The sequence below is a fragment of the Lycium barbarum genome, chromosome 1 (assembly GCF_019175385.1).
Source record: "Lycium barbarum isolate Lr01 chromosome 1, ASM1917538v2, whole genome shotgun sequence".
Classification (NCBI taxonomy): Eukaryota; Viridiplantae; Streptophyta; class Magnoliopsida; order Solanales; family Solanaceae; genus Lycium; species Lycium barbarum.
In genome coordinates, this window is record NC_083337.1 from 133,268,518 (window position 1) to 133,294,715 (window position 26,198).

A 26,198-nucleotide genomic window follows, 5' to 3' on the forward strand; every position below is an offset into this window, starting at 1 on the left:
AGGTTGTACCACGCCTGCGGCTTTCAATCTTTCGAACAATTGAGCCAAAGGTTCAGTGAACCGAGTGTAATTACGGGTGTTTTTTATGACAGGGTTTGGACGAGCTCTATGTGTGGTATGTGGTCGATTTTGGTAAGTGGGAGTTTGAACAGGTGGGTTTTGATAGTGAAGTGCTCGAGGTTGGTGGTAATTTGCTTGGGTGTTGTAGACAGGGTAAGGGAATAGCGGAGCTTGGTAGTGGTAAGGGTAGAAAGGCTGTTGTGGATGGTCAAAGTATGAAATGGCTTGGTTTGGTGGGTTTAGAGGAGTAGTTGTAGGTGGTGTATTAGTGTTGGTGGGTAAAGGAATGTAAGGAGTATGACCTAGTGGTGGGTTGACGAGTGGTGGATCAGGAGCAGCATAGGTAGTGTAGGTGGGTGGTTGACTTTGTGGGGGAGTATAGACGGATGATGGATTTGCGGGGGTGATTGGGGGTAAGTGGTTGTTGGTAGGCGTAGTGTTTTGTGGAGAAAAATGTTCTGGAACTGAAGGTTTAAGTGATGGAAAATGAGGCGGGTTTGGTGCGGCGTTCCTAGGTTCAGGAAGCGGACTTTGGAGTCTAACGGATAAATTGGTCATGTTTCTAACCCGATTTAGTTCTCTGCGTAGATCCTCAATCTCTTGAGTCAGGCGGGCGATATGTTCATCCCGTTGGATAGTAGCGCTATGTTCAGAAGTCTCAGGGGGATCATTAGGGACCACGATGTTTTCTGAACCAGTTGAAATAGATGCGGCTGGATCAGACATAATATTTGCCTTTCCTTGAACAACCCAGTTGCGTTGAGGTAACGATGATGTCTTTGATCTTGTGATGTAAGGATGGTCGGCCATTGAGTGTCAACACGAATCAATTCTTTAGGAGTAAAAAGAAACATAAAATGCAAATGATGTCAGTCTCATTAACGTGTCTAGGTAAAATCATGATCACGTAAATTCAAGTAAGTCATGTAGCAAATAATTCATCAAATAAAGTCAAACAAGTTGTCAAACGATTATATCAAACAATAATAACGCGTCCTAATATGCATGTGACTTCTTTGTGCCAGAGGTAGGCCTAACGTTTGTTTGAAAGGTAAAGTGTGCCACAATACGTCATCCCGTTGCTTTGATTAATTAAACAAATTCTATTTCCCCAAAATAAAGCACAAAAGTAGTGTAATATTTATTACATGTCAAATGAATACAACATAAAGTGTTTCCTAATCTAACTAAAGTAAATACAATTTCCTATGTCAAAATTTCAGCTCGGTTTCTGATGTCATTGATCTTCGTCATTTTGTACTCCAATGCAAATCCATACCAGTCATAGAAACAATAGTCATGCCCTCCCTCCTAAAGTTTAATTAATTAGAGCAAATAGTTAATATTTAGGCACAATTATCCTTCAACCATGCACATAAAGTATGATTGGTGTCACTTGGGGTCGTGAACCCGCTTGGACGTTTGGGTAAAGTCGTATAATGGGTTTAATACACCAAGGGTATTAAACCTCCTAGGTCATGAGATGTATGCTCCTGATAAGGGTGTTGGTTTAGCTCTATCGTAGGCTGACTAAGAGTTGGTTTCCTATGACACAAGGTTCCCCCAAGCGGACAACTTGGGAGTGGAAGGTCCGTGGCCGTCGACTGCACCGCCGATCGACTAAATCCACAAGATCAATCCAACTAAAGGGTAATTTTGTAGTGCACGGGCGCGAACCGCGAAGCCGTTTTAAGTGTGTGAATATGTGTGAGTTTTCCAGAAGTGGAGGAAATATGAACGGAATGACAGTTTATCAAAGCAGTAACACATAAACAGTTTATATCAAACAAACAGTTTATATCAAACACACAATTAATAGCATGTAAAAACAATAAACAAATAAATAAATTAATTTCAAATAAGCACACAAAGCCTATTTAAACTAAGTCCGTTATGGTTAGAACCTAAGTGATTCCCCAGCAGAGTCGCCAAGCTGTTATACCCCATTTTAACCGAGCTAAAGTAGAGTACAACATATTGGAGATTCCTGTTTTTGTTTATGTTTTAAGGAGTCGCCACCTAATTATTTATGGTGAATTAGGACACCTAAAGTTCATTAAAGTTATGTTTAAAGTCAACTCTGTTTAAGCTCCGCGAAACTTAAGATTTTAGGTAAGGGTTCAATTAGTCTAAAGGGAAGGTATTAGGCATCCTTTAAGACCCATTAACAATGGTTAACCGACCGGACTTATAATTAATTAGGCTAAGTGTAAACATAGTATTATAGAAAAAAGAAAGTAGCTTTGTAAGTATGCTTAAAGTTGTAGATAGATATGTAAGAATGCTACTTAAAATAGAACTTGTAGAAAATAATGATTTATATAAAAGGGTACTTTTAATGCTATTTTGAAATACTTATAAATGTTGTTAAGGTTTTGAGACGAAAGTAATAATAGCTTTGTTTAAAATAATACTTGTAGAAAATAGCGATTGCATAAAAGAGTTTAGTTAAAAATAAACTAAAAGAAAGCGGGACATGTAATGTTTATATGTGGAGGAAATGACTAAAATTTAAAAGAGTTATTTAATAAAGTTTTAAAAGTTATTCTAGATAAATATGTATTTCAATGTGTATTTCTAAGTGTTGAGAAAGAACTAAAAGCGAAAGGGTTGTTCGTTGAATTAGTTACCTTTTGTTCCTTAGAGTAAGCTAACATTAGTGTAAGATTTGCGATGTTTTAAGTTTCTAAAATAGTAAGCATAGATTATTATTCCCTAAACCAAAAGATGTAATCATGCTATTTTGAAAATCAATTACTCAAATAAATGTTATAGATACTATATAAGTAGTTTAGAACATAAATAGAAGTGAATGTAATTTTGTGGAATTAACTACCCATAACTAAACTAGAACCCTTAATGTTACTAAAGTTTATTTTAATTAACAAGCATAAATGTTAGTCATACAATACATGTTAAATGCACACAGAAAATGGAAAATAGAGGGATAGATATAATATAAATGGGCTCGGCCCATTTGGATTGCTGTGATCCATTTGCAGCTGGGCTTCGGCCCAGTAACAGTTTTTATTTGTTGCTGCTGTTGTCACGCCTATTGGGCTTCGGCCCAGATTTTATTTCCCTTGTTTGGCTGCGAATTGGCTGCTACTATATGGGGACTGACTCGAGGAATGTTACGTTGGGCCTTTAGCCCAACACCAGATGCGGAAGATGACGAATCCCTTGGACTCGTACTCGATAGTCATGCATTAAAACAAACGAAAAGAATTAGTATTCATTCAGGCAAATCAGCAAAAAGCTAGATAACAAAATACTGGACAAGCAAAACAAACATGCTGGAAGTCCAAACTAAGCATTTTTAATGAAAAAATAAATAATGAATCTCAGTGTGCTAAAGGGGAAAACTGATTATCAAGAATGACTTGGACGTAACATGTTCTTCAAATGTCAAACATAGTACACACCCGAGTCTAAGCATGACAGATTTGAGACATACAGAACACCTATTAAGTTCAAGAGAGATATCATAGTACTCAGGTTCATTTTTCAGTCCACGTTCTTCATATTGACAAGGCATAACACTAAGATCTATAGGAAAATATTATCACTGCCAGCGGCTTACAATGCCAGAATTAAAATATCAACACCTCTTAGTTCCCTTTTTTACAATCAGTTTTCATTTTATCATGAACGTATAAAAAAAGGAAACAAGCATTGAATCACAGATAGAACACAGCAGCCCAATGTCATTTGAGATACATCGAACATGGTACTCGATAGAAAAAATCCATAACGATAGAATCTGGACACTTTCCAATGGTTCAGATGAGGTGAAACAGAAGAAGAAGAAGAAGGTATATTCCCAAGAGTTCAAATTTCATGACTGAGACAACCTACAATGTACAACATAAGATCAATATCTGGTCCATGTAAGCAGGGGACAATATAAGGGTTCAAACCATAGTGTTTAGAATTAAAGAAATCACAGACTCGACTAGGTAAGACCAAAGCCAAACAAGACAGAACAACAATTTGCTTCAGACCAACTATGGTTTTATGCAGCACATTAATGATAGCATTCGAATGATATTGACTATAGGCAGGCAAATGTCAGAAGACTCACAGTTTTAAGGAACTAATGGTCAAATTCAAGGAATACTTAGGAACAACACCTCAAATAAATGAAAGATATGATAATGCAGCCATGCTTGAAGGCATTCACAATTATTTTGAAAAAGAGAAAGTGTGAGTTGGTTTAGTTCAACCCGTATCGAAATTTACCCTTTAATAATCAGATTTAAGCTTTCTAAAGAAGTATTTAGGCATACGTGATCTTCAAACAGCCCAACATGCATGTGTATTAACCTCCTATGATCGACAAGCTAGCGATGCATTAATCATCCCTCAAAGAGCAGTTGAATATAACTATCCTAGTCTAAACTGAAACATGTTTGACAGCGAACTAATCAACTAAACCAAAACTAGATTCGGTTACATTACACACTCCACTTGAACTAACAGTAACCACATCACTGCTACTGTTTCCATATCAACATTAACCAAGACAGAAAACTTAAATCTACAGATTGACAGACAATTATAGAGATGGTTCAGCGTCGATCTGTTCTAACCACATACACAATATTCCTAGGATATACATACCTCAGTGTGTATATCATATGTATATTGAATGTATATCCTCTTCTTACCTTGGAATCCCCACTGCATATCCTATGTATATTCGACTTTAAATAGGTTCCAAGTCCTGGAAATTCAGTCTAAGCATCCGAATTACAGTATACATCTTTCAAATTCATTTTTAGCAGTTAATATCCTATCCTAACAGCACCCAAACATCAAAAAAATAACGCGACTACAAAGAAACTACATAATCACTAAAACCATACAGCAGAGTAAACTAAAATCCTAACCAAAACAGAAACTAAAGACTACGAGTAACAAATGTATCGAAGTTTACCTCTTTTGTGTGCAATGAACTGGGGTGTCGAAGTCGTCGAATCTACACTCTCGTTACGAATAGACCCGAACCTTGAGCCAACTGAGTTCGAAGGACAGTATTGAGGATTTTGCGAACTAAAGTTTTGTATTCTTTTTTTGATGAATCGAATCGGACACTAAGAGCAGAGGGTAGGGATTCGTATCCTCCCGAACGGATTCAAGTCCCAAATCAAAATGGGACAGAAGAATTATGTAAGAGAAAATATTCAAGAAACAGATGAAGTAATTTTCCGATCGTATAAAATTTAGGGGATAAGCTAAGGGTCACCAAAAATCCCCCAGAAAAGATCTCCGAGTTTTTATGTATTCGAATTCGGAAAGATAACAAAGCTAACGACATAAAATGTTTGGTATTTCAATTGATGTCAAGAAACTATGGGATTTTCGGGTCCATCTCCGCCTCTCTTTCAATTGAGTAATTTCATTATTTATAGAGTTGGGAATGAAGAGGAGCATATGAGAGAGAGGAAGCGGGGAACAGGAGTGGTGGAAATGGTAGGGAGAAGGTATGGGACAGTGGTGAGTGGGAGGGAGCGTGGAGATGACGATGGAGATGAGCGGCGGAGAAACGAAAAGGAAAAGAAGAAGAGGGGCAAGGGGTCAGAGAGGCGGAGAAAAATGAGGGAAAAGAAAGAGGGATTAGGGATTTAAGATTTGGGCTGGACCGGGTCCATTTCGTTTGGGCTGGACCGGGTAAAATGTGATCTGATTTAAGTTTAATCCAATGGGCTGGTCTGTTGAGTAAGGGAATAGAAATGTGGGTTGTTTATTTGGATAGGGAAGTAATATTGTATTTGTATTTCGGGCCATTAATTTGGCTGAGAATTGTTAATCCTTCCTCCGCTATTTAATTATTTTTGGACTTCTAATTTATTAACTAGTACAATATATATACTATGATAATTAACGGTTAACATGTAGAAAATAAAGGATTTGACAAAGTGTCGTCTTATAATTAATTTAACGAGTCCAAACCCGAAAATATGAAATGATGACGAATCATTTCAAATTTGTGGTAAAGTAATACTTGTAATGTTGAAAAATAAAAGTAGTGATATTAAAATATTGTAAAAATAAAGAATTTAGATCGTTAGTAAATTTGGAAACCCCGAGTAAATTAAATAAAAGAGGGACAAAATTGGGTGTCAACAGTGTCTATCTCAGAGAACCAGTTCGAATTCATGTCGGGGCGCTCAACTACAGAAGCTATTCATCTTATACGGAGACCAATGGAGCAGTATAGGGAAAAGAAGAGGGACCTGCACAAGGTATTCATCGACCTAGAAAATGCATACGACAAATTGCCGAGAGAGGTTCTATGGAGATGTTTGGAGGCTAGAGGTGTACCTGTGGCGTACATTAGGGCGATCAAGGACATGTATGATGGGGCCAAGACCAGGGTAAAGACTATGGGAGGAGACTCAGAGCACTTCCCAGTGATGATGGGATTGCACCAGGGATCAACTCTTAGCCCATTTTTATTTTCCTTGGTGATCGATGGATTGACGCGGCAAATTCAAGGTGAGGTGTCATAGTGTATGTTATTTGCGGATGACATAGTCCTGATTGACGAGTCTCACATCGAAGTTAACACTAAGCTAGAGGTTTGGAGACAAACTCTGGAGTCCAAAGGGTTCAAGTTGAGTAGGACCATGATAGAGTACTTGGAGTGCAAGTTCAGTGATATAGTGCATGAGGCGGACGTTGAAGTGAAGCTTGGCACCCAGGTCATACAGAAGAAAGATAGTTTCAAGTATCTTGGGTCTATTATACAAGTAAATGGGGACATTGATGATGACGTCACACACTGTATTGGTGCAGGGTGGATGAAATGGAGGCTTGCCTCCGGAGTGTTGTGTGACAAGAAGGTGCCACCAAAACTTAAAGGCAAGTTCTACAAAGTGGTGGTTAGACCAACTATGTTGTATAGGGCGGAGTGTTGGCCAGTCAAGAAATTTCATGTTCAGAAGATGAAAGTGGCAGAAATGAAAATGTTGTGATGGATGTGTGGGCACACTAGGAGCGATAGAATTAGGAATAAAGTCATCCGAGACAAGGTTGGAGTAGCCTCAGTGGAAGACAAGATGCGGGAAGAGAGGCTGAGATGGTTTGGGCATGTGATGCGGAGAGATGCAAATGCCCCAGTGCGGAGGTGCGAGAGGCTGGCTAGCGACAATTTCAGAAGAGGTAGAGGTAGGCCGAAGAAGTATTGGGGAGAGGTGATTAAACAGGACATGTCGCATTTCCTGCTTACTGAGGACATGACCTTATATAGGAGGGTATGGAGGACTCATATTAGGGTAGAAGGCTAGTAGGTAGTCGCGTTTATCCTTTCTTACGAGTAGTTTTATTGCTCTATAGTTTCTTGTCTCTTGATTTCTGCGAGTATCTGTTGGTTTATAATGGCTTATTTACTTTCATTGTTTCCATTTTCATAATTGCTTTGATTTGTTTGCCCGTATCTGACCTTTCATATGCCTTTTCTTGAGCCGAGGGTCTTCCGGAAACAGCCTCCCTACCTAAGGTAGGGGTAAGGTCTACGTACACTGTACCCTCCCCAGACCCCACGTTGTGGGATTCACTAGGTATGTTGTTGTTGTTGTTGTAATTGAAATCAAAAGAAGATTGGTATTGTATAGCAAATTCAACTGTAACTTACTATTCATTAAAAAGGTAAATATTATTTTCCTTATTTCATACTCCATAATATGTATTCATTAATAAAAGAGAATTTTTCACAAAAAACAAATACAACCCAACACAAAATATTGCATCATGTAGCCATATTCTTAGCTTACACCAATTAAGGTATATTGATAGCTATATACAACTTTAAGTATTTATTAGTATATTTTTAGCTAAGAATTAGGTTCAACAATTGAAATCAAAAGAAGATTGGTATTGTATGGCAAATTCAATTGTAACTGACTATTTATTGAAAAGGTAAATATTCTTTTCCTTATTTCATACTCCATAAAATGTATTCATTAATAAATGAGAATATTTAAAAAAAAAAAAAAAAAAAGACAACCCAACACAAAATATTGCATCACGGAGCCATATTTTTAGCTTACACAAACATAGTCAACTTTTTTTATTCAAACAGTATGTATACACTCGGTATACAATATTATGCACATTTTTACATCGTTATACAAAATTTTACAATACTATATGAGCATATACAAAAAGTAAATTTTGTCTCCTACGAATTTCAACCGTGAAAATGGGTCAAAAACGTCACCAAATAGCTCAAACCTGCGTCGATTTACAACTTTAAAACACAAGAACCCCAATCATCAATTTATCAGAAAATTCAACAAATCACAAAATTTATTTGTGAGCTTTCACACGTTTTGTATATGTAGATTTACAAGATTATGAAAAGAGGATGTTTTACGAATAATTTTATTTCATTCCATTTATGCATGAATTATGTTCATAAATCATGTAAGATTGATTCGTTTGGTTAAAGTTATAAGGCACTGGATACCGGTCCGTCCCGTCAAGATTTAGTGTAATATTGATTCGGTCGGTTAAAGTTATAAGGCACTGGGTACTGGTCCGTCCCATCAAGATTTAGAACGTGATAAATTATCTCATCCAACTTTTCATTTGATTTACCTATATGTATTGACTAAAGTGTGGTAAAAAAATTAGAAATGATTTCAAAAACTTCCCTCCACGTCTGAGTTCTAAATAATATCTTCCCTTATGATTTACTATATACTTGTTTCCCTTATTTTGTTTTTAGATAATAATTATTTATTATTAATTCTACAAAATAATTGCAATCAGACTTTTTATCCTTTCTAGTACTTCACTCTCCCGATTAATTAATTTTATGAATATCTTTTTCTAGAAGCTTCTTTTTATAACAGAGAAATGCCTAGCATGAACATATAGAATTAATACAGAGAAGGGCCAAACGATATGTGGAAACTACTCCTATAAACATAACAATGAGTTGCCCAATTCTACTTATTAACAATGATTAAATAGGATATCAAAGTGATAGAAAAGTGGCCCTCTATTTGATAAATGTCACCCCAACGTATATTAGTGAAAATGATAGAAACGTGCAGTTTAAAACAAAAAATAAGCTCAAAATGCAGTCTTTACAGTTTCTATAAGCCTAAGCGGGTACTAACCAACCACCAGGCACACCACATCAGAAGAGCCATACACCAAAAGTGAAATTTGACAAGTTGAAAGCCTCACGCTTTTTTCATTTTTCCTGCTTTTTTTTTTCTTTTTTTTTAAAGAGTTAATGATCAAAAACACACTTGAATTATCATTTTTCGCGAGTTTCACCCCCAACTATAAGTTGTTCTCTTTTTCTATCTGGACTATCATCATCTATGTATTAAAACAAACCTAGAAGCTGATCAGATCAATTTTGTTCCCTTTTAATGATCTACTCGACTAGGTATGTTTTAATACATATATGGTGATAGTTCAAGTAAGAAAAGAGAACAGTCCATAGTTGGGGTGTGAAACTCACGAAACCACAATAGTTCGAGTGTGTTTTTGGCCATTATCTCTTTTTCTTTTTCTTTTTTTTAGCTAAAGTTTGTTGCTGAAATTAAAACTGAAGCCCTTCAAAAGTTTGCCCAAATTGCCAGTTAGCGGGTGAAATGTTATAGCTTGTAATAGTCCTTCCATCACTTATAGTCACTTGAAATGAAAGACTCTGACCAGTGAAATAGGAATTGCTTTGCCAATTTTGGCCCCAATTTCTTGACATTGTCAGCCATGCAGACCCAGACCCCTTAATAGAGACTGAATTAACATCCCCAGTACCTCCAACATTTGTCAATAAAACCAAGTTAAAATAAGAGTTTCCATTAATTGTAAACCTTATTCCTCCTTTCTTGTTGCAGGGCACCCTGTCAAAAACCATTATAGAACTTCGTGTCAGCCAGCAATTTCTTGAGAACTAAAGTTATAGGAGTATAAGATGTAATTGCGAATTTTTTACTGGAGTATAAGATATTAAATTCTTGCTTACACATGATTTTTTAGATTTAATTTATATTCACTAACAGTATAATAAATTTGTGCATTGTTAGTGCAATCTAAACTGCAGCTAAGGGTTACTTGCCCTATTGATTATGTTACTAGCTAATTTAGTTACCTATAATGAGTCGAAAGTGTATAATAGAAATACGTTATCATGTATTCATGTGCTCGATTGGAATAAGTCGTAGTTTGAGTGTCTAAATAAAATTTAGTGACGAATCGAAAAGGCTATCAATGTATATGTATTCGCCTTTTTATTTATTTATAAGATTAAAGTTTACCTTCTGTAAGATACAGGGACAATTCCAGCTCTGTATTGAGCAAATTGCAAGAAAGCAGGCTCAGCCAAATCGAAGTGTTGGCGAGGAGGATTGCACCATCCACCATTGTCATTTGGCTCTGATGGATTTGGAGGGCAGAAATTTGTGGCAGTGACAGTAATAGTTCCCGGAATGCACCATTGAGGGTCATCGATGCAAGTGAGCTCGTAACAAGCCCCACATGTCAAGCCATTGTTGAATAGTGCTGTGCTTAGTGCTGCAGTGTTGGTTCCGTATCCTTGGCTGTACAAATTGCCATAACCACAAGCACCTCCTACATGCATGTTCCAAAATATTATTTTCTCCGTCATAATTTAAGTGTCTTAGTTTGACAAGACACGAAGTTTAAAAAATAAAATAAGACTTTTAAATTTTGTTATCTTAAAATAAAGATGTGTACAATATACTAAAATGTCCTTTAGATCTTTATAAACTTGTCATAGGATGTTTGAATTGCCAACATGCTATATATAAAAAGAGGCACTCCTTTTAGGACATACCAAAAAAGAAAACAAAACACTTAAATTGAGATGGAGGGAGTAACGTGTATTCTATACAATTAGTTCAAGAAACGGTCCATAAAAAACTGAGATTTCTAATTTTAAATTAAGGCCTGTTACCTACTAGTAACTGAGATTTATATTATTAGTGTATATAAGTATAATCCTTTTTCAACTACTATTTAAGTATTAATTGAGTTTACTTATGAAGTGTTTAACCATTCACAAAGAACATATTATTTTCATTGTTTCGATTAATTATGTGTCTTACTTTATTGTTATTAATTTGTTCTAAAAAGAATGTCATTTTCTATATTTAGTAACTTTTTAATTATAACATTCCATGTGATATGTTTAAGATCACAAAATTCAAATGATAGTTCAATACATTATACACATTTTAGTTTAAGACTACAAGACTCAAAAGTTTGTCGTTAATTTCTTAAACTCTGTATCAAGTCAAACTAACACGCACAAAACAAAATGGTGGCGTAGTTTAGAATGAAAATTATAAATCTTTTGCACATACCCATTGTGCCAGAAGCGTCAGCCCCTCCATAGAATGTGGCATGAGCATTTTGCCAGCCTCCATAATCAGCAAAAGTCCCATAGAAGCAAAAGCTTAATAATAATAGTGTTAATAATAAAGAAGAGTATACTGTGGAGAATGTTGCAGGAACAGCCATTGATGAGAGAAGTTGAGAGTTAATTAATAAGGAAGGACGAGAGATAGTAACTAAATAGCTTTAATACCAGTTGAGGGGGATATGGAGGGGCTATTTATATTTACAAGTAGTAAACTTGAAGCAGAAATCGGGGCTTAAGATATGGTAGGCAAAAAGTGAGTATAGTACATAGTGATAAATTTGCAGTGCTCAGTCATAAAAGCTGCTGAGAAATTTCTCCTTTAATTAATTTTCTACATATACTGCTTATGTACTCTATTTATTACTAGTAGTATAATTGGTTTCAGGTCATTAAAAAAATGACCAATATGCACATCAACTTCCAAAACTATAGACTCCCAGCACATGCATTTCTCATTCCTATCTTTAATTTCTTTCCCTTGTTTTTCTGCAATTTTAATTTGCTGTTTCTACTTAATGATAATTTTTTTCTATATTCTCTAGTTTTCCTAAAATTGAGCTAGTCTGTTAGGTGACAACAACGTGAAAAATAAGATAGCTTCAATGACCATACTAACTTCCAAGAACGATAGTCAAACCAATTTATAGCTGACAACATGGAACTGCAATGGGCACTGGTACGGGAACATATTGTCAAATGTTGCTAAAAGGCCAAGGTTAAAGATGAGCGAACTTCAAGGAGGTTGGGGAAATTAAATCAACATGTCCGGATCAATTTATGGGCACCTCAATATTTAATCTACTTAATAGTCTGCTATTGTATCTTAATAGTCTAATAAGTAGCACGTACCTTAACAAATCTCATATCTTCAATGAAACTGTTTCTCTTCTCAATCAGGTTAGAGCTTCGTTGCTGTTTGATCAAGATAGTATGCCTAACTTCAGGTTTAGACCAAAGAAGAACAACTTTTGTATCAATGAAGGCATCACCTGATTACTATGGATTGCATATAGCTGCATATTTGTCAGTAGTAGTTTACACTCCAAAAACTCAGCTTTGTATAGGGTGGAGTCCCTCAATCTTTTGTACATGTACTCTAAGCTGGTAGCTATTAGATTGGAGTCTTTCAATCTAAATGCATCATGTAAGCGAGGCTAAGATTTATGTCCTCCGTGTAATTATCATTTTTGAAATGAACAAGTTGAGAGACTTGCCTAACTCCTCCATCAATATGATGGAACTTTGACTAAAACAAATAGTACAACCTTGTATCTTTACTGGAAATCTTCGAAAAAATGAGTTATGAGCTAAAAAAAAAAAATTATATGTTAAAATGAAACAAAACAGTGTGTAAAGGGTAAATGAAAGAGATCAATTCCGTGATCATTCTCATTGATTGAGTTGGTAAATATACCATAGTTACAATGTCCTATTAGGATACAAACTATACTAACCTAAAATAGAAGATTTACAAAATATTCTTTTACTACATATTTACACTATTTATCACACCCCCGCAGTCGAAACGGGAGGTTTACGAACGCTGAGACTGTCCCGAAAATCTTCAAATAAGACCTGTGGCAGTCCTTTAGTGAAAATATCGGCGAGCTGATATCGGGACGGAACATGAAGGACACGGACGTGGTCGCGCGCCACCTTTTCATGAACAAAATGTATATCCATCTCAATGTGCTTGGTGCGCTGATGTTGGACTGGATATCCTGACAGGTAAATGGCACTGACATTATCACAATAAACTAAAGTAGCCTTAGGGATCGGACAATGTAGTTCCAAGAGGAGGTTACGTATCCAGCATGATTCAGAGACAACATTAGCAACCCCCCTATATTCTGCTTCCGCACTAGAGCGGGAAAGAGTAGGTTGGCGCTTAGATGACCAGGATATCAAATTATCTCCCAAAAACACGCAATAACCCGACGTCGAGCGTCTGGTGTCTGGACATCCCCCCAATCAGCATCAGTGTATGAAACAAAATCAGTAACTGAAGATGAGTAGAGATGCAAACCATGATCAAGAGTACCCTGAATATACCGAATAATCCGCTTAAGAGCAAGCATATGCGTATCTCGTGGAGCATGCATATGAAGACAAATCTGCTGTACGGCATAAGAAATATCCGGTCTGGTGAAGGTAAGATACTGAAGAGCACCTGCAAGGCTCCGGAAATGAGTGGGATCGTCACACAGATCGCCAGAAGAGGCACTGAGCTTCGGTTTAGTGTCAACCGGAGTGGAAGAAGGCTTACACGAGGACATTCCTGCACGTTCAATAATGTCCGTAGCATAACTTCGTTGTGATAGAAACATACCACCCTTGTGACGGGTCATCGCAATGCCAAGAAAATAGTTCAAAGGACCTAAGTCCTTCGTAGAAAATTCTGAGCCAAGAAGGCCCATAATAGAACAGCGGAGACCATCTGAAGAAGCAGTAAGAATAATATCATCCACATATAGTAAAATTTAAGCCAAGTGGTGCCCTTTGCGATAGATGAACAAGGTGTGGTCAGACCTGCTATTAGCAAAACCAATGGAAGAAACAAAGTCAGCAAATCTTTTATACCAAGCTCTCGGTGCCTGTTTAAGCCCATATAAGGACTTGCGCAACAAACACACATAATCGGGATGAGATGGGTCTCTAAAACCCATAGGCTGATGCATATAAACCGTCTCTTTGAGCTCGCCATGAAGAAATGCATTTTTGACATCCAACTGATGAATGGGCCAATGTTTAGATAGAGCTAGACTTAAGACAGTGCGGATCGTTGCTGGCTTCACGACCGGACTGAAAGTCTCACCACAATCAATGCCAACCTGCTGTGTTTTGCCATCACCTATAAGACGGGCTTTATGCCTCTCAAAATCACCATTAGACTTTTCTTTATGAGTAAAAATTCACATAGACCGAATAACATTCACATTAGGTGGACGGGGTACCAAATCGCACGTCTTATTTTTAATAAGAGCATCATATTCATCATCCATGGTCAATTTCCAATTCGGGTCACGTAGCGCATCCAACGGTTTACGAGGTATGAGGGACTTGGTAACCATCGCATGTAGATTAAATGGGTGCTTGGGTTTGAAAATCCCGCGCTGACTACGAGTGACCATGCGTGTGTGGGTATTGGGCTGGACAGGTGGAGAAATGGTCGAGTTTTGTGGGGTGGTGGGAAGCTGGTGGGGGAGAGGGGCAGACTGGTCCTGCGTAGAGGACGATGGAGGTTGCTGCCCAGGTGGGGAGGGGTCGGCGTGGTCCTGAGTCACGGGCAGCGACGGAGGGGGACAGGGCAGCGGTGGAGGGCTGGCGGCTGTATGATGGATCAAGTAAGGAGAAAGGCCATCATCAAGGAAGTCATAAGAGGTGGGAGCCGGAGTATGGATTTTGGAAAACGGAAATTGAGTCTCATCAAATAAAACGTGACGACAAATAATGATTTTATTTGAGGATAAATCAAAACATTTGTAGCCACGATGGTTTGGTGGATATCCCAAAAAGACACATGGAGTTGACCGAGGGTGCAACTTGTGAATAGTAGTAGACGGAAAAAGGGGATAACATAAACACCCAAAGACTCGGAGATGAGAATAAGATGGTTTCCGTTGGTAAAGGACCTCTAAAGGTGATTTGTGACCCAATAGCTTACTTGGTAAAATATTAATGAGATACGTCGCCATTTGCAATGCATGATGCCAAAAAGACGAAGGAATGGAGGCATGAGCAAGAAGAGTCCGGATGACATTATTTAGTGAATGAATTTTTCTTTCTGCTTTCCCATTTTGAGAGGATGTATGAGGACACGAAAGACGGAAAGACATCCCATTGGATGCACAAAATTTTTCGAATTGACTATTAGTATATTCCTTCCCATTATCACATTGGACATTCTTGATATGACGTTCAAATTGAGTAAGAATATGGGTCTTAAAATCCATGAATTTTGAGTAAACATCAGATTTTCTAGCCAAAGGGAAAGTCCACAAATAGTTGGTAAAATCATCCAAAAATATAACATAATAACGATGGCCCATAGAACTCAAAATTGGAGAAGTCCACAAATCACTATGAATAATGTCAAATGGAAACAAAGTTTCGGAAATAGAACTAGCAAATGGCAACTTAACATGTTTACCAAGAACGCAAGAATGACAGATACTAGATGAACTGGAACTATTACATTCAATGCTTTTATTACGCCTAAGAAAATCCAAAATAGAAGCTCCCGGGTGGCCCAAACGATCATGCCAACGGGTAGAAGACAAGGCAGCAAAATTCGACGGTGAATTGGTGGAAAATTTGAAGGTGAACAATGGATAGAGAGCACCCCTACTATTACATCTCATGAGAGCCATCCCCGTCCGGAAATCCTTCACAGAAAACCCATAAGGATCAAATTCAACACTCACATAGTTATCAGTAGTAAATTTACGAACCGATATTAAATTCTTTATGAGTTTTGGCGCATGAAGGACATTGTTTAACAATAAATGAGGGTTCGGGGGAGGCAATTTAGCATGACCACAACCTCGAATTGGAATTGAATTACCATTACCAACAACAATGCCAGTATTACGATTGCTCAAATTAAAATAAGACGAGAGAGTACCTTTTGTGGATGTCATATGGGACGTGGCGTCGGTATCCATATACCAATTCGAATCGAGTTGGTTCAACGTCATCGTGTGCATGGCCGATTCAATATTCGTCGGAGTCCATTGCGTCGGGGGGCCCGCGGCTGCATATGCCTGCTGCTGTGGTCGCGAGCCCAAAATGCCAGGTTGGGCCAGCGACCTCGGGCCAGACGAAGAAGATGGCGGCTGCCACTGCTGCTGTGGCCGAGCCCACTGCGTGGTAGGATACGGGCAAGGGGGAGCCCACTGAGGCATCCAACCCCACTGCCACGGTGAGGAGGGCTGTTGCCACTGCTGCTGGTCACCTGAGGGGCGTCCTCCACTGCGTCGGCTGCCACTGCCGCCGCCCGAACCACGGCCACCGCCGTTATTATTCCCGCCGCTAGAGTCGCGGTTTTTGTTGTTATTTTTGCCCCGATGATGGTGAGAACGACCAGAATTTTCCAGATGAGAAGAGTCATCAAAATCACGTTTGGAATTAGCCACCATAACCGCGGGCGAGTCATCGTGCATTTCAGCTAACGCCTTTTCCTCAAGGCACAAACTTGACCGAGCTTCGGAGAATGGTGGAAGAGGCTTACTTTGGCGGATGTAGGTACCCAAATTCTTGTATGCCTCTGGGAGTCCAGCCACCAGTTGGAGAACGAGGCGGTTGTCGGTCACCGGAGCCCCCACACTCTTAAGTTGATCGGCCAAGGTCTTGAGACGTTGGCAATACGCCGAAGCGTTTGGAAAATCCCGCATCTTGACATGAGAGAAATCATGTTCCAAAGCAACGGCACGGGAGTTTTTGTTGTCTTGAAAAAGATTACGGAGGCGATCCCAGGCCTCCTTTGCCGATAGGTCTTTTTCGATGATTGTATGCAATAAGTCCGTGGAGATGGTTGCATATACCCATTGAAGTACCGTGGCATCCAAAGTGGACCACAACTCCTTTTCGTTGTCGGTGGTAGGAGCCTTCTCCTTTCCGGTTGGCAGAATGTGGGAAAGGACACGGTGAGACCGGGCATGAAGTTTGAATAATTCGGCCCAAGCCGAATAATGATCCGTTTCCATCTCAAGAATGATTGGGATGTGATTCTTGATGTTGGAGACAGCCAAAGCAGGATGGAACTTGGTGTCTGCCATTGATGGAAGGCAAGAAAAATGGACGGAAATCGAAGAAGAAGAAGAAGAAGAAGAAGAAGAAGAAGAAGAAGAAGAAGAAGACATCGGAAAAGTGGGTAGAGGACGTCGGAGAATTAGGGCAGCGGAAGAGAAGGAAAAGAAACCCTAGTATCTGATACCATGAAAGAGATTAATTCCGTGATCATTCTCATTGATTGAGTTGGTAAATATATCATAGTTACAATGTCCTATTAGGATACAAACTATACTAACCTAAAATAGAAGATTTACAAAATATTATTTTACTACATATTTACACTATTTAGTAAACCTTCCATCTCTTTCTATTGTTAGTCATAAAAATGGAGTACATATCAAAGAAGATTAATGAAGACACATGTTTGCAAATGGTGGCTACTATTTAATAATATAGTCAGTTAGAGCACCCACAAGAAAACCCCACATGATCTTCCAAGGAGACGCAGATCAATTCACTGGCATGTGCATATATATATATATTATTCGTCTACGTCTGCCATGTGAATTTCAATGATCTGCTTAGGGATTTGGCCCTAATATATGGTCCCATAACGTGTCCAGTTAGTTATTTGTTCCTCCTCCTTATTTTTTCATGTTTCTTGGTGGATAAAGACGATATGATGAAACTTCATATAGAAATATGCAGTAAATATATGGTACATGTCTCTCTGACTTAGAAGATGCATGTGACTCAGAAAGCAAGTCGTTTTGATTTCGTAGTTAGCTACATTGATGACTTTTTGTTGGCCAAAAAAAAAAAAAAAACTAAGCACTCCGATACTCTCCACATAGTACCTAATTAATGAACAGGGAACCACAGGAACCCTGCATTAGTGCATTATCCATGTTAACTCCTCTTACTCCGGCAAACAAACGACCTCAAAAACTTATCCATTTTCTGTCTTTGTTAATTTGTTTTATAGGGGGGAGGGGAGGATGGATGGTTAGAGAGGAGTTTCTAACTGTATAGTGTATAGTATCAGTACGAACTATGGAAGTATACAACACTTAACCTGAAAGTTGAGGGCACAATCAAAAGATACTCACTTCGAACAAAGGTGGTGGTTGCTGCAAAATTTTGAGAAACAATATTTGCTAAGTTGAAAAAGAATTTGTTGGAACTCATAAGAAGTTTTCGGCAAATGCCACCTTAAAGATCCAACACAAATTCAAATACGCTAAAGACCATGACACCATAAAAATACGGCCATTGAGCAGCGGTAACAACCTTCCTTTAAAGTTACATGAATAAATCACAAGAAATGATACAGACTAGCGAAAAGAAAAAGAAAAAAAAGACGCAAAATCAAAAAACACATCAAGACATCTGGAAGCTACGGAAGCCTAAGACTGTGAAGTCAAATGGAACAAATAAAAAATAAAAAAAATTGAATATCAAGTTTTGGATGTTAAACATGTGTCAGTCTATGAACAATTCCAATAAATAAGGTCGGGAGGGTGATTGCACAAATTGGCAACGCAATCACAATGTACTGCTGCTCTCACTGGCAGAAATAGAAGGTGCTTCAGTTTTGACAAGATGCTGCATACCCCTGCCACCAATATCGAGACCCTGAAAACGACCAAGGGGATCCTGTTGCATTGTATCTGGGAGACACTGTACATGGCCTGCAAAACGGCGATTAGGAGTCAACAAGCTGTCCTGGAGGGAATGAAATTGCTGCATCTGTATGTTCTGCGATTCGCTATGTCCTGACTGTGGCTGATGGGAAAAGAATGCTGATTGGTTATATGGAATGTGCTGCATCCCCAAATTGTATACATCTGAAGAGGAGGACATTTCCCCCGTAGCCATTTTAAGTCTTTCCACTTCCTGCTTTAGGGCTTCATTCAGAGCTGTATTACAGGAACAGCATAACAAAGACACACAGCATTAATAACTGTTCTCATGATAAATGAAATTAAACATAATCTTGAACTGTTATTATCCCAATAAAGCAGACAGAACTTCATTATGACTTTCTATTTGTTGATTAGTAAAGTACAAGTAGATTTCGTTTTGCTATCTATCTTGTAGACCAAAAGGTGGAAGAAGTTTCAAGATGATGTTAAGATGACTGAGAAACATAAAATTCTAGAAAATTGAAAAGATAAATCATACCATCACGTAACTGAGCTTGCTGTGCCATAGCTTGCAAACGGAGCTTAAGCTCTGTATTCTCATTAGTAAACTGGGTTGTATCCCGCTGCAGATGGAAAGAACTATCAGATGTGAAGTATCAGTTATTGCGAGGAAGATAAACAAAATTCACTAACCAACATCTTAAAACTTCTGTTACTTTGAGGCATGTACGTTTTTCCCTTTGTATATGCCCCCCCCCCCCCCCCCCCCAAAACACACACAACCCCACTCACACACACCATGAGAGGAGGATTTCAGAGGATATTATTTGCAAATCTACATGAGAATTACTGTCATGCATGTAATACTTAGTTCAGAGGAAAAGACTCTTATTTTGTTACACATGTAGCTGAGCAAAGGTATTACCATTTGTCTGCAGGAAGTTAGTTCTTGCATCTAAACACGGCTAATTTTCAGACAAAATGAACGATTGCAATGTTCTCACGGTCAAATTCAATCATCAAGCTTCCTAATTATTTAAACAGACACAGCCTTTGCTGACACAAAATGGCTGTTATCGTATGGTCGACAGACCAATAAATTCCATAGAGAGTAGAACACAATTTGTGAACACACCTATGAATTACATATTGCAAGTCTCGAAAGGGAAGAATTACCTGGAAAAGGGTTAATTGAGCAGAAAGAGTGGTTGCTTCTGTTTGAAGGGTCTGAACCTTTCTCTCAAGTTCAGTTATGTAACGGGCCTTCCTCTCTTTCGAGCGAGAAGCAGACTGCCGATTCGCCAAAATCCTGTACAAATTCTCAAAATCAGGAACATAATGTGGTATTGTATGTGCGTCAGACTCGGTGGTATCTTGACTTAAATTTTGAGACAAGCGAAGCATGCTTACTGAAAAAAGAAAAAAGCAAATGATCTACTTCTGAACAGCTACCCAAATTCACTACAGTTCATAAAATTCAGCACATGGAATATCCTGCCATTAGAAACCTTTCAAGAAAGCAGACAAAATGCCATGTACTGTTGCCATTTCTTTTTTTTTTTTTTTTTGAAACTGGTAACATGTACTGTTGCCATTTCTAAGGTTTCTAAATCATAACTGCCAACTCCGTAATCTATAACCAGAAGAGAGGATTGTCACATGTCCAGGACTTGTTTTGGCATGGAATAGCATACCCTCTGCTAATAAATGACCCTGATTTAAGCCAAAGGAATCTTCCTTTTGGACTATCTTGGTCCTAATAGATGGCCACCTTAGAAGCCAAATATTCTAAGGAATAAATTGACTGAACTTGCACATGGTACTTCATCAAAGTATGTACTTGAACACGGCATTAGTTCATTTAAATATTGACATGGCATTACTTCAGAAAGAATGTTCCCCAAGTGTAAACATTACAACGGACAAACAAAGCTCACTAGAGCTTGCTAAAGCTATGTTGGTTATACAGGAACGGTGCCATTTTTCATGGACGAAACAACAATGATCTCATGTGATACTTCAATAGTGTTAGGAAACTCACTAATCAGGACTAGTGGAAGCTAATCTAGTTCAGAAATTTTCTTATGCAGGTTACCTCAGAAGAGACATGATCCAGTGGTACTATAGTAGACCTAACCAATCGCTTGTTTTAGTCCAGAAGAACAAGCAGATTGACTTCACTTGGACGTACTGATATTCTTACAGATAGTACATGACTAACTTAGTCTTATTGGACTGAATTTTGCACTAAACTCCATTTAGTAAAGCTTAAGCTCCATTTCAGTTTAACCCAAATACACTACATAGTAAGAACTAACTCAAAACAAGACCGAAGAATCTCTTTTAATGAGATGGATGAAACCAAATCCAATCTAATTGTTAAATTTCCTAAACAGAACCTTAATAAGAGAAAGAAGTGTGCGGACTGGTTCTAGGAAAGAAATGAGAAATGACCAATACTCGATTTCTGATTAAAATAACTGTTTTTCCCTCTGTTCTGGAAAATTTCATGTCAACACGCATTTGCAAGTCTCTTGGAGTTATTCCATGCAAAAAGGGTCATATTTCAATATTCTGGTTTAGGAACTTCTAGTAACTTTGGAATGAGGATACCACAGATAATCTGATCTAACAAAGCATTTTGCTGCTTCAACACATACCATTTCTTGGCATGAGGACTTGTACATATAGATCTTTGACATCCTACTGTTAGTCTGCTTTTAGCATTTGTCTTGTTCTTGCTTCTACAAAAATGCAGTTTTTATTTTAGATCACTAAGTCTCGACCTCAATTTCATATCGTGGCTTCACGATAATCATCGTAATCACTACTTGTGAGTATCTTTAGCAAAGCTGTCACATTTTATTAACATCCTACTTAGCTTAGCCCCTCGATGTCATGCACAAGTCATGTTGTTGGTAAAGTACCTAATTCAAATGACTATACAGCGTACAACTGGTGCATTAACACTAAGGGAATGCAGATCAATTTTAAAAAGGTAAGAAATGTTCGAGTTCGAGATCTCCAAGTAAGGAAAAAAATGTGATTAATTAAAGTTGTTCTGAAAGTAAATCATAATATAAATCCAAGTAGATCTACTTCGAGAGTTTCCTAAACTCTGAATTTCTTCTCTACGTGTATCCTTTCAGATTTTCAAGTCTTCGGTAAGCCTCAAGCACTAAATCACAGTTCACACTCAACAACTTGCACTAATTTTATTGAGTCACCCTTGTAAAAACGTGTGTTACCTTATGGCGCGTTTTGAAACAAAAAGTGATTAGTTAAGAGTTGTTTTGAAAGTAAATCATTTTCACAGGAATAGATATAGATTCAAGTAGATCTACTACGAGAATCTAGACTTCCCCAAACAAAATCGCACTCAAGAACTTGCCACTAATTTTATTGAGCCACCCTCGTGGTTAATTACCTCTTAGCGCGCTTCGGATCGATGGTCCAGAGCTCAGCAAGCTTATCGGGAGCCATAGCTTTCTTAGCTTCAATACTCTCACTCAGCAACAAACTCGAACTATCCACAGAATTACTATGCCTGTGTCTCGGCCTCGTAAAACTCGTCTCACCATCACCACAATCAGCAACCAATCCACCACTACTACTTCCAGCTCCACCAGCATTGTTGAATCCAGCAACATCGCCACCGCCGCTAGGGTTAGATCCGGAACCGAGTTTTTCAATGTCCATATAAGTAGAGAAGAAATCATCTTCGGATCCGATCTCTGCATCGAAAGGGTCGGGTACCAGATCTAGATCTTCGGGTAGACGGAAGTTGACTTCAGAGTGAGCTCTACGGTGATGAGATGGACGGAATGAGGGGGTTTGATTGAGTTGTTGCTTGGAGTTTGGATTTGATGGATCTTGCATTTTGAAGCGATATACTTGGGAGATTCAGACAGTAGAGCCTCAAATGTAGGAAGATGGGGAGGTTTCAGCGGTGGAATTTAAGTAAGGGAGTAGAGTATATGATACTCTCCAATCCATATTCCCTTCTATACATTTTTTTCACGTCCTATTTGAATAAAAAAATTACTTACTTTATCTCTATTTTAAATTAACATTTTTCTCTTGGTTTTTTTTACTTCTGTTAATTCTTTTTCCGGGTTGTTTTTGTTTTGTTGTTGTTGTTGTTGTTGCTTTTTGGAGCAGATTAGAAACAGTCTTTCTATCTTTCAAGGTAGAAGTAAGGTCTACGTATATTCAATCATTTCCAGATTACACCTGCTATGTTGTTGTTGTAGTAGTATTTTAAATTATCATTTAATTACTACTTTATCAATTGAACAATGACAGTAAATTTGAAAACCTAGCTTATTAAACCAACTAATATTTTAGAATTGATGAACTAAACTTGTGAAGAATTATGGATGTTGTTTAATAAGTTAATAGATTATTTATTCTAGTAATCATTTAGGATTTAACTCATATACTTCACCAACGACAACAACATACCCAGTGGTTAACTCATATACTTCAGTGTAAGAAAATTACTTTCTCCATTTAATTTGATGAGATTTTATTTGATTGAGCAGTAAGTTTAAAAAATAAATGCCAATTTTTAAATTCGAGTTTTTAAAAGTGTCATAATATTTTTATGGCTATAAAATAAAATTATTAAGTATAAAATAAAAAAATTCAAATTATATTAATTTCAAATTTATTAAGGAATTATTATTTTTCCAACAATAATTGAATCACATAAACTGAAACAGAAAAACAAATAATATTGCCATGTAATTTACTTAATTATATGTCAAATACTTAAATTTAAATTGAATCAATTGATGTTTGGACACTTTAGTTTTGACTTCTTGACTGGAAAAGAGTTTTACTTTTGGTGAGCAAGCGGGGGTCTCGTGGACTTGTCGGGTCCACTAATAGTGTATCATTTCGCCAGATAGGGTTCCCTGTGGGTCCATTTGGGCACATGAAAAGGTTGCAATAAGGATAACTTTATTGAGTTCATCAAATCCGGTAGAAGGCGGATAGGAGTTGGGTCCACTAAAGAGTTTGTGAAGCTGTTTAGATTTTTTTTTAAATTTATCATCTAAAATTTTATCATAGTAAATATATATATATATATATATATATATATATATATATATATATATATATATAGTTATAAATTATCTCATTTAAGATAAAGTAAGAAATTTAAAGTTACTATAATTTTTTACTAAATATAGCAAGATCTCGCTTTTTTTAAACTGCCTAAAAAAAAGAGTTTCACATAAATAGGGACGAGGGAGTGTGTAGATACGCTTTACTAATGTTGTTTTTCTTTTGGAAAATAATTGAATTAAGTGCAATTGTAATCAATATTTACAATGTATTTAAAATATAATCATAATTCAAATGAGCGGATAAAACTGCTTCTTCGAAGTCAGGTCATTCAATTTTTGCAGTTCAAAATACTGAAGCTCAACTCCAATACGTAACAATTCAATTCTTAATTTTTAGTATTTGTATTCTTACTTGGGTTTTGAGTATGTGTATAAATTTGTAGTAATACTATTTGTGACTTACGGGGATGATTTAGATAGACACCGGAGGACTTGGGGTGGTTTCAAACAAGTTGAACTTTAAAACCTGTTGAATTGATATATCATTACATAACTCGTCCTCAGTTTACTCGCAACGACCAGATCTGCCCACCCACCACTCCGTCCGGCGACCATACGTCACCACTGTTCAGGTGACGCCGGCGACCAGGTAACGCCGGCGACCAGGTAACGCCGGCCACTTTTCCGGCTAGATTTACTTTTCTTCTCTCTTTCCTTTTCTTCATCTCCTCTTCTTCTTCTCTTCTCCTTTTTTTCCTTTTTTTAATCTGCTCCTGGCGCTGCCAGTACGCCGTTGCGCCATCGCCGGCGACTTTTTCCGGTGACTTTTTCCGGCCAGCCCTCTCTTTCTCTCTCCTTTTCCCTTTTTCTTTTATTTTTCTTTTCTTCTTTTTTTCCTCCTATTCTCTTCTCCCTTTCAGGTATTTGTGAACATTTTTCCGGCAGTGAACAGTACTCGACCGTGAACAGTGTTTTCCGGCGACAACCAGGTTCAGTTCAACTGGAGTTGGTACCTCTGGTTGCCATATCCACTATTTGTCTATACACTTGTAGTTATATTTTACTGACTTTAGACCTTTGAATAATTTATTAGTTCATACTTATTTTCGTGGCTTTGGTTAGTGATGGTAGACTAAGGTCATGTTCTCGTTCGGGGACGGGGGCGAGGGTTAGGAGGGGTAAGTGGGTTAAAGGAGCCTCTAGGTTGAGAGTAGGGTCTTGGGACATTGGGACGTTAACAGGAAAGTCCATAGAGCTAGTTAAGATTCTTTAGAAGAGGAAGATTAATATAGCTTGTGTCCAAGAGACTAAATGGGTAGGTCCTAAAGCTAAAGAGGTAGACGGGTATAAGTTGTGGTTCTCTGGTAGGTCGAAGTATAGAAATGGGGTGGGCATTTTAGTAGATAGTGATTTAAGAGACCAGGTGGTAGAGGTTAGGAGAGCCACTGATAGGATGATGTCGATTAAAGTGGTCGTTGAAGGACTCACTTTGAACATTATTAGTGCTTATGCGCCGCAAGCGGGCTTAGGCGAGGAGGAGAAGAGGCGTTTTTGGGAGGATTTGGATGAATTAGTGGGAGGCATACCGCCTACTGAGAAGTTATTCGTGGGAGGTGATTTCAATGGGCACATCGGGCCTATTTCGGGAGGTTATGATGATGTGCATGGAGGCTTTGGCTTCGGGGACAGGAATGGATGAGGAGTCTCACTTTTGGATTTTGCAAAAGCTTTCGGGTTGGTGATAGCCAATTCGAGTTTCCCAAAGAAGGAGGAGCACTTGGTAACCTTCCGTAGTTCAGTGGCTAAGACCCAAATTGACTTTTTACTCCTTAGGAAGGACGATAAAGGTCTGTGCAAAGACTGTAAGGTCATTCCGAGCGACTATCTTACAACCCGACATAAGCTCTTGGTGATGGATCTAGGGATCAAGATGCCGAGGAAGAAGAGGGTCGTGGATGACCGACCTAGGATCAGATGGGGGAGTTTGACCACAACTAGTGCCGTGGAGATGGGAGAGAAATTGAAGGTTATGGGGGCCTGGGATAGTAGTGGGGATGCGACAAGTATGTGGGATAGGACGGCTAGTTGCATTAGGGCGGTAGCAAGGGAAGTGTTGGGGGTCTCGACAGGTAGTCGTGGTCAGCATCGAGGGGACTGGTGGTGGAATGGAGAAGTTCAAGAGAAGGTGGAAGCAAAGAAGGTGGCGTATGCGAAGTTGATAGAAAGCAAGGATGAGGTGGAGCAGTGGACGAATAGGGAACTTTATAAGATGGC

General features: G+C 38.2%; 2 protein-coding genes and 1 long non-coding RNA gene across 3 annotated transcripts; 1 reads left to right on the forward strand and 2 right to left on the reverse strand.

Annotated features, from left to right (window-relative positions):
• Positions 1–8,983: 8,983 nt before the first annotated feature.
• Positions 8,984–11,603, reverse strand: LOC132603970 (expansin-A2-like). Its single transcript, XM_060317307.1, has 3 exons — positions 11,412–11,603; positions 10,344–10,656; positions 8,984–9,929 (listed from the first exon to the last, which is right to left on the reverse strand). The coding sequence occupies exons 1-3, from the start codon at positions 11,566–11,568 to the stop codon at positions 9,626–9,628; spliced, it is 774 nt and encodes a 257-aa protein (XP_060173290.1). The 5' UTR covers positions 11,569–11,603; the 3' UTR covers positions 8,984–9,625.
• A 6,872-nt stretch (positions 11,604–18,475) lies between these two features.
• On the reverse strand, positions 18,476–22,852 carry LOC132638152 (transcription factor RF2b-like). The gene is made up of 4 exons (XM_060355128.1): positions 22,277–22,852; positions 20,026–20,158; positions 19,388–19,472; positions 18,476–19,122 (listed from the first exon to the last, which is right to left on the reverse strand). The coding sequence occupies exons 1-4, from the start codon at positions 22,726–22,728 to the stop codon at positions 18,749–18,751; spliced, it is 1,044 nt and encodes a 347-aa protein (XP_060211111.1). The 5' UTR covers positions 22,729–22,852; the 3' UTR covers positions 18,476–18,748.
• Positions 22,853–24,503: 1,651 nt separating this feature from the next.
• On the forward strand, positions 24,504–24,913 carry LOC132604051 (uncharacterized). The gene is made up of 2 exons (XR_009568631.1): positions 24,504–24,573; positions 24,845–24,913. It is a non-coding gene; the product is annotated as an uncharacterized LOC132604051 (long non-coding RNA).
• Positions 24,914–26,198: the final 1,285 nt, after the last annotated feature.

Bases quoted from the DNA above. Each gene is read 5' to 3' on its own strand.
- LOC132638152 (XM_060355128.1), bottom strand. From the start codon at position 22,728: ATGCAAGATCCATCAAATCCAAACTCCAAGCAACAACTCAATCAAACC. The intron at 20,159-22,276 runs GTAATTAACCAC...GAATTTGTACAG, and splicing joins GATCCGAAGCGCGCTAAGAG to GATTTTGGCGAATCGGCAGT. The intron at 19,123-19,387 runs GTATGATTTATC...CCTGTAATACAG, and splicing joins GCAAGCTCAGTTACGTGATG to CTCTGAATGAAGCCCTAAAG.
- LOC132603970 (XM_060317307.1), bottom strand. From the start codon at position 11,568: ATGGCTGTTCCTGCAACATTCTCCACAGTATACTCTTCTTTATTATTA. The intron at 10,657-11,411 runs GTATGTGCAAAA...ACATGCATGTAG, and splicing joins TGACGCTTCTGGCACAATGG to GAGGTGCTTGTGGTTATGGC. The intron at 9,930-10,343 runs GTAAACTTTAAT...GGTTTTTGACAG, and splicing joins GTCCCTGTATCTTACAGAAG to GGTGCCCTGCAACAAGAAAG.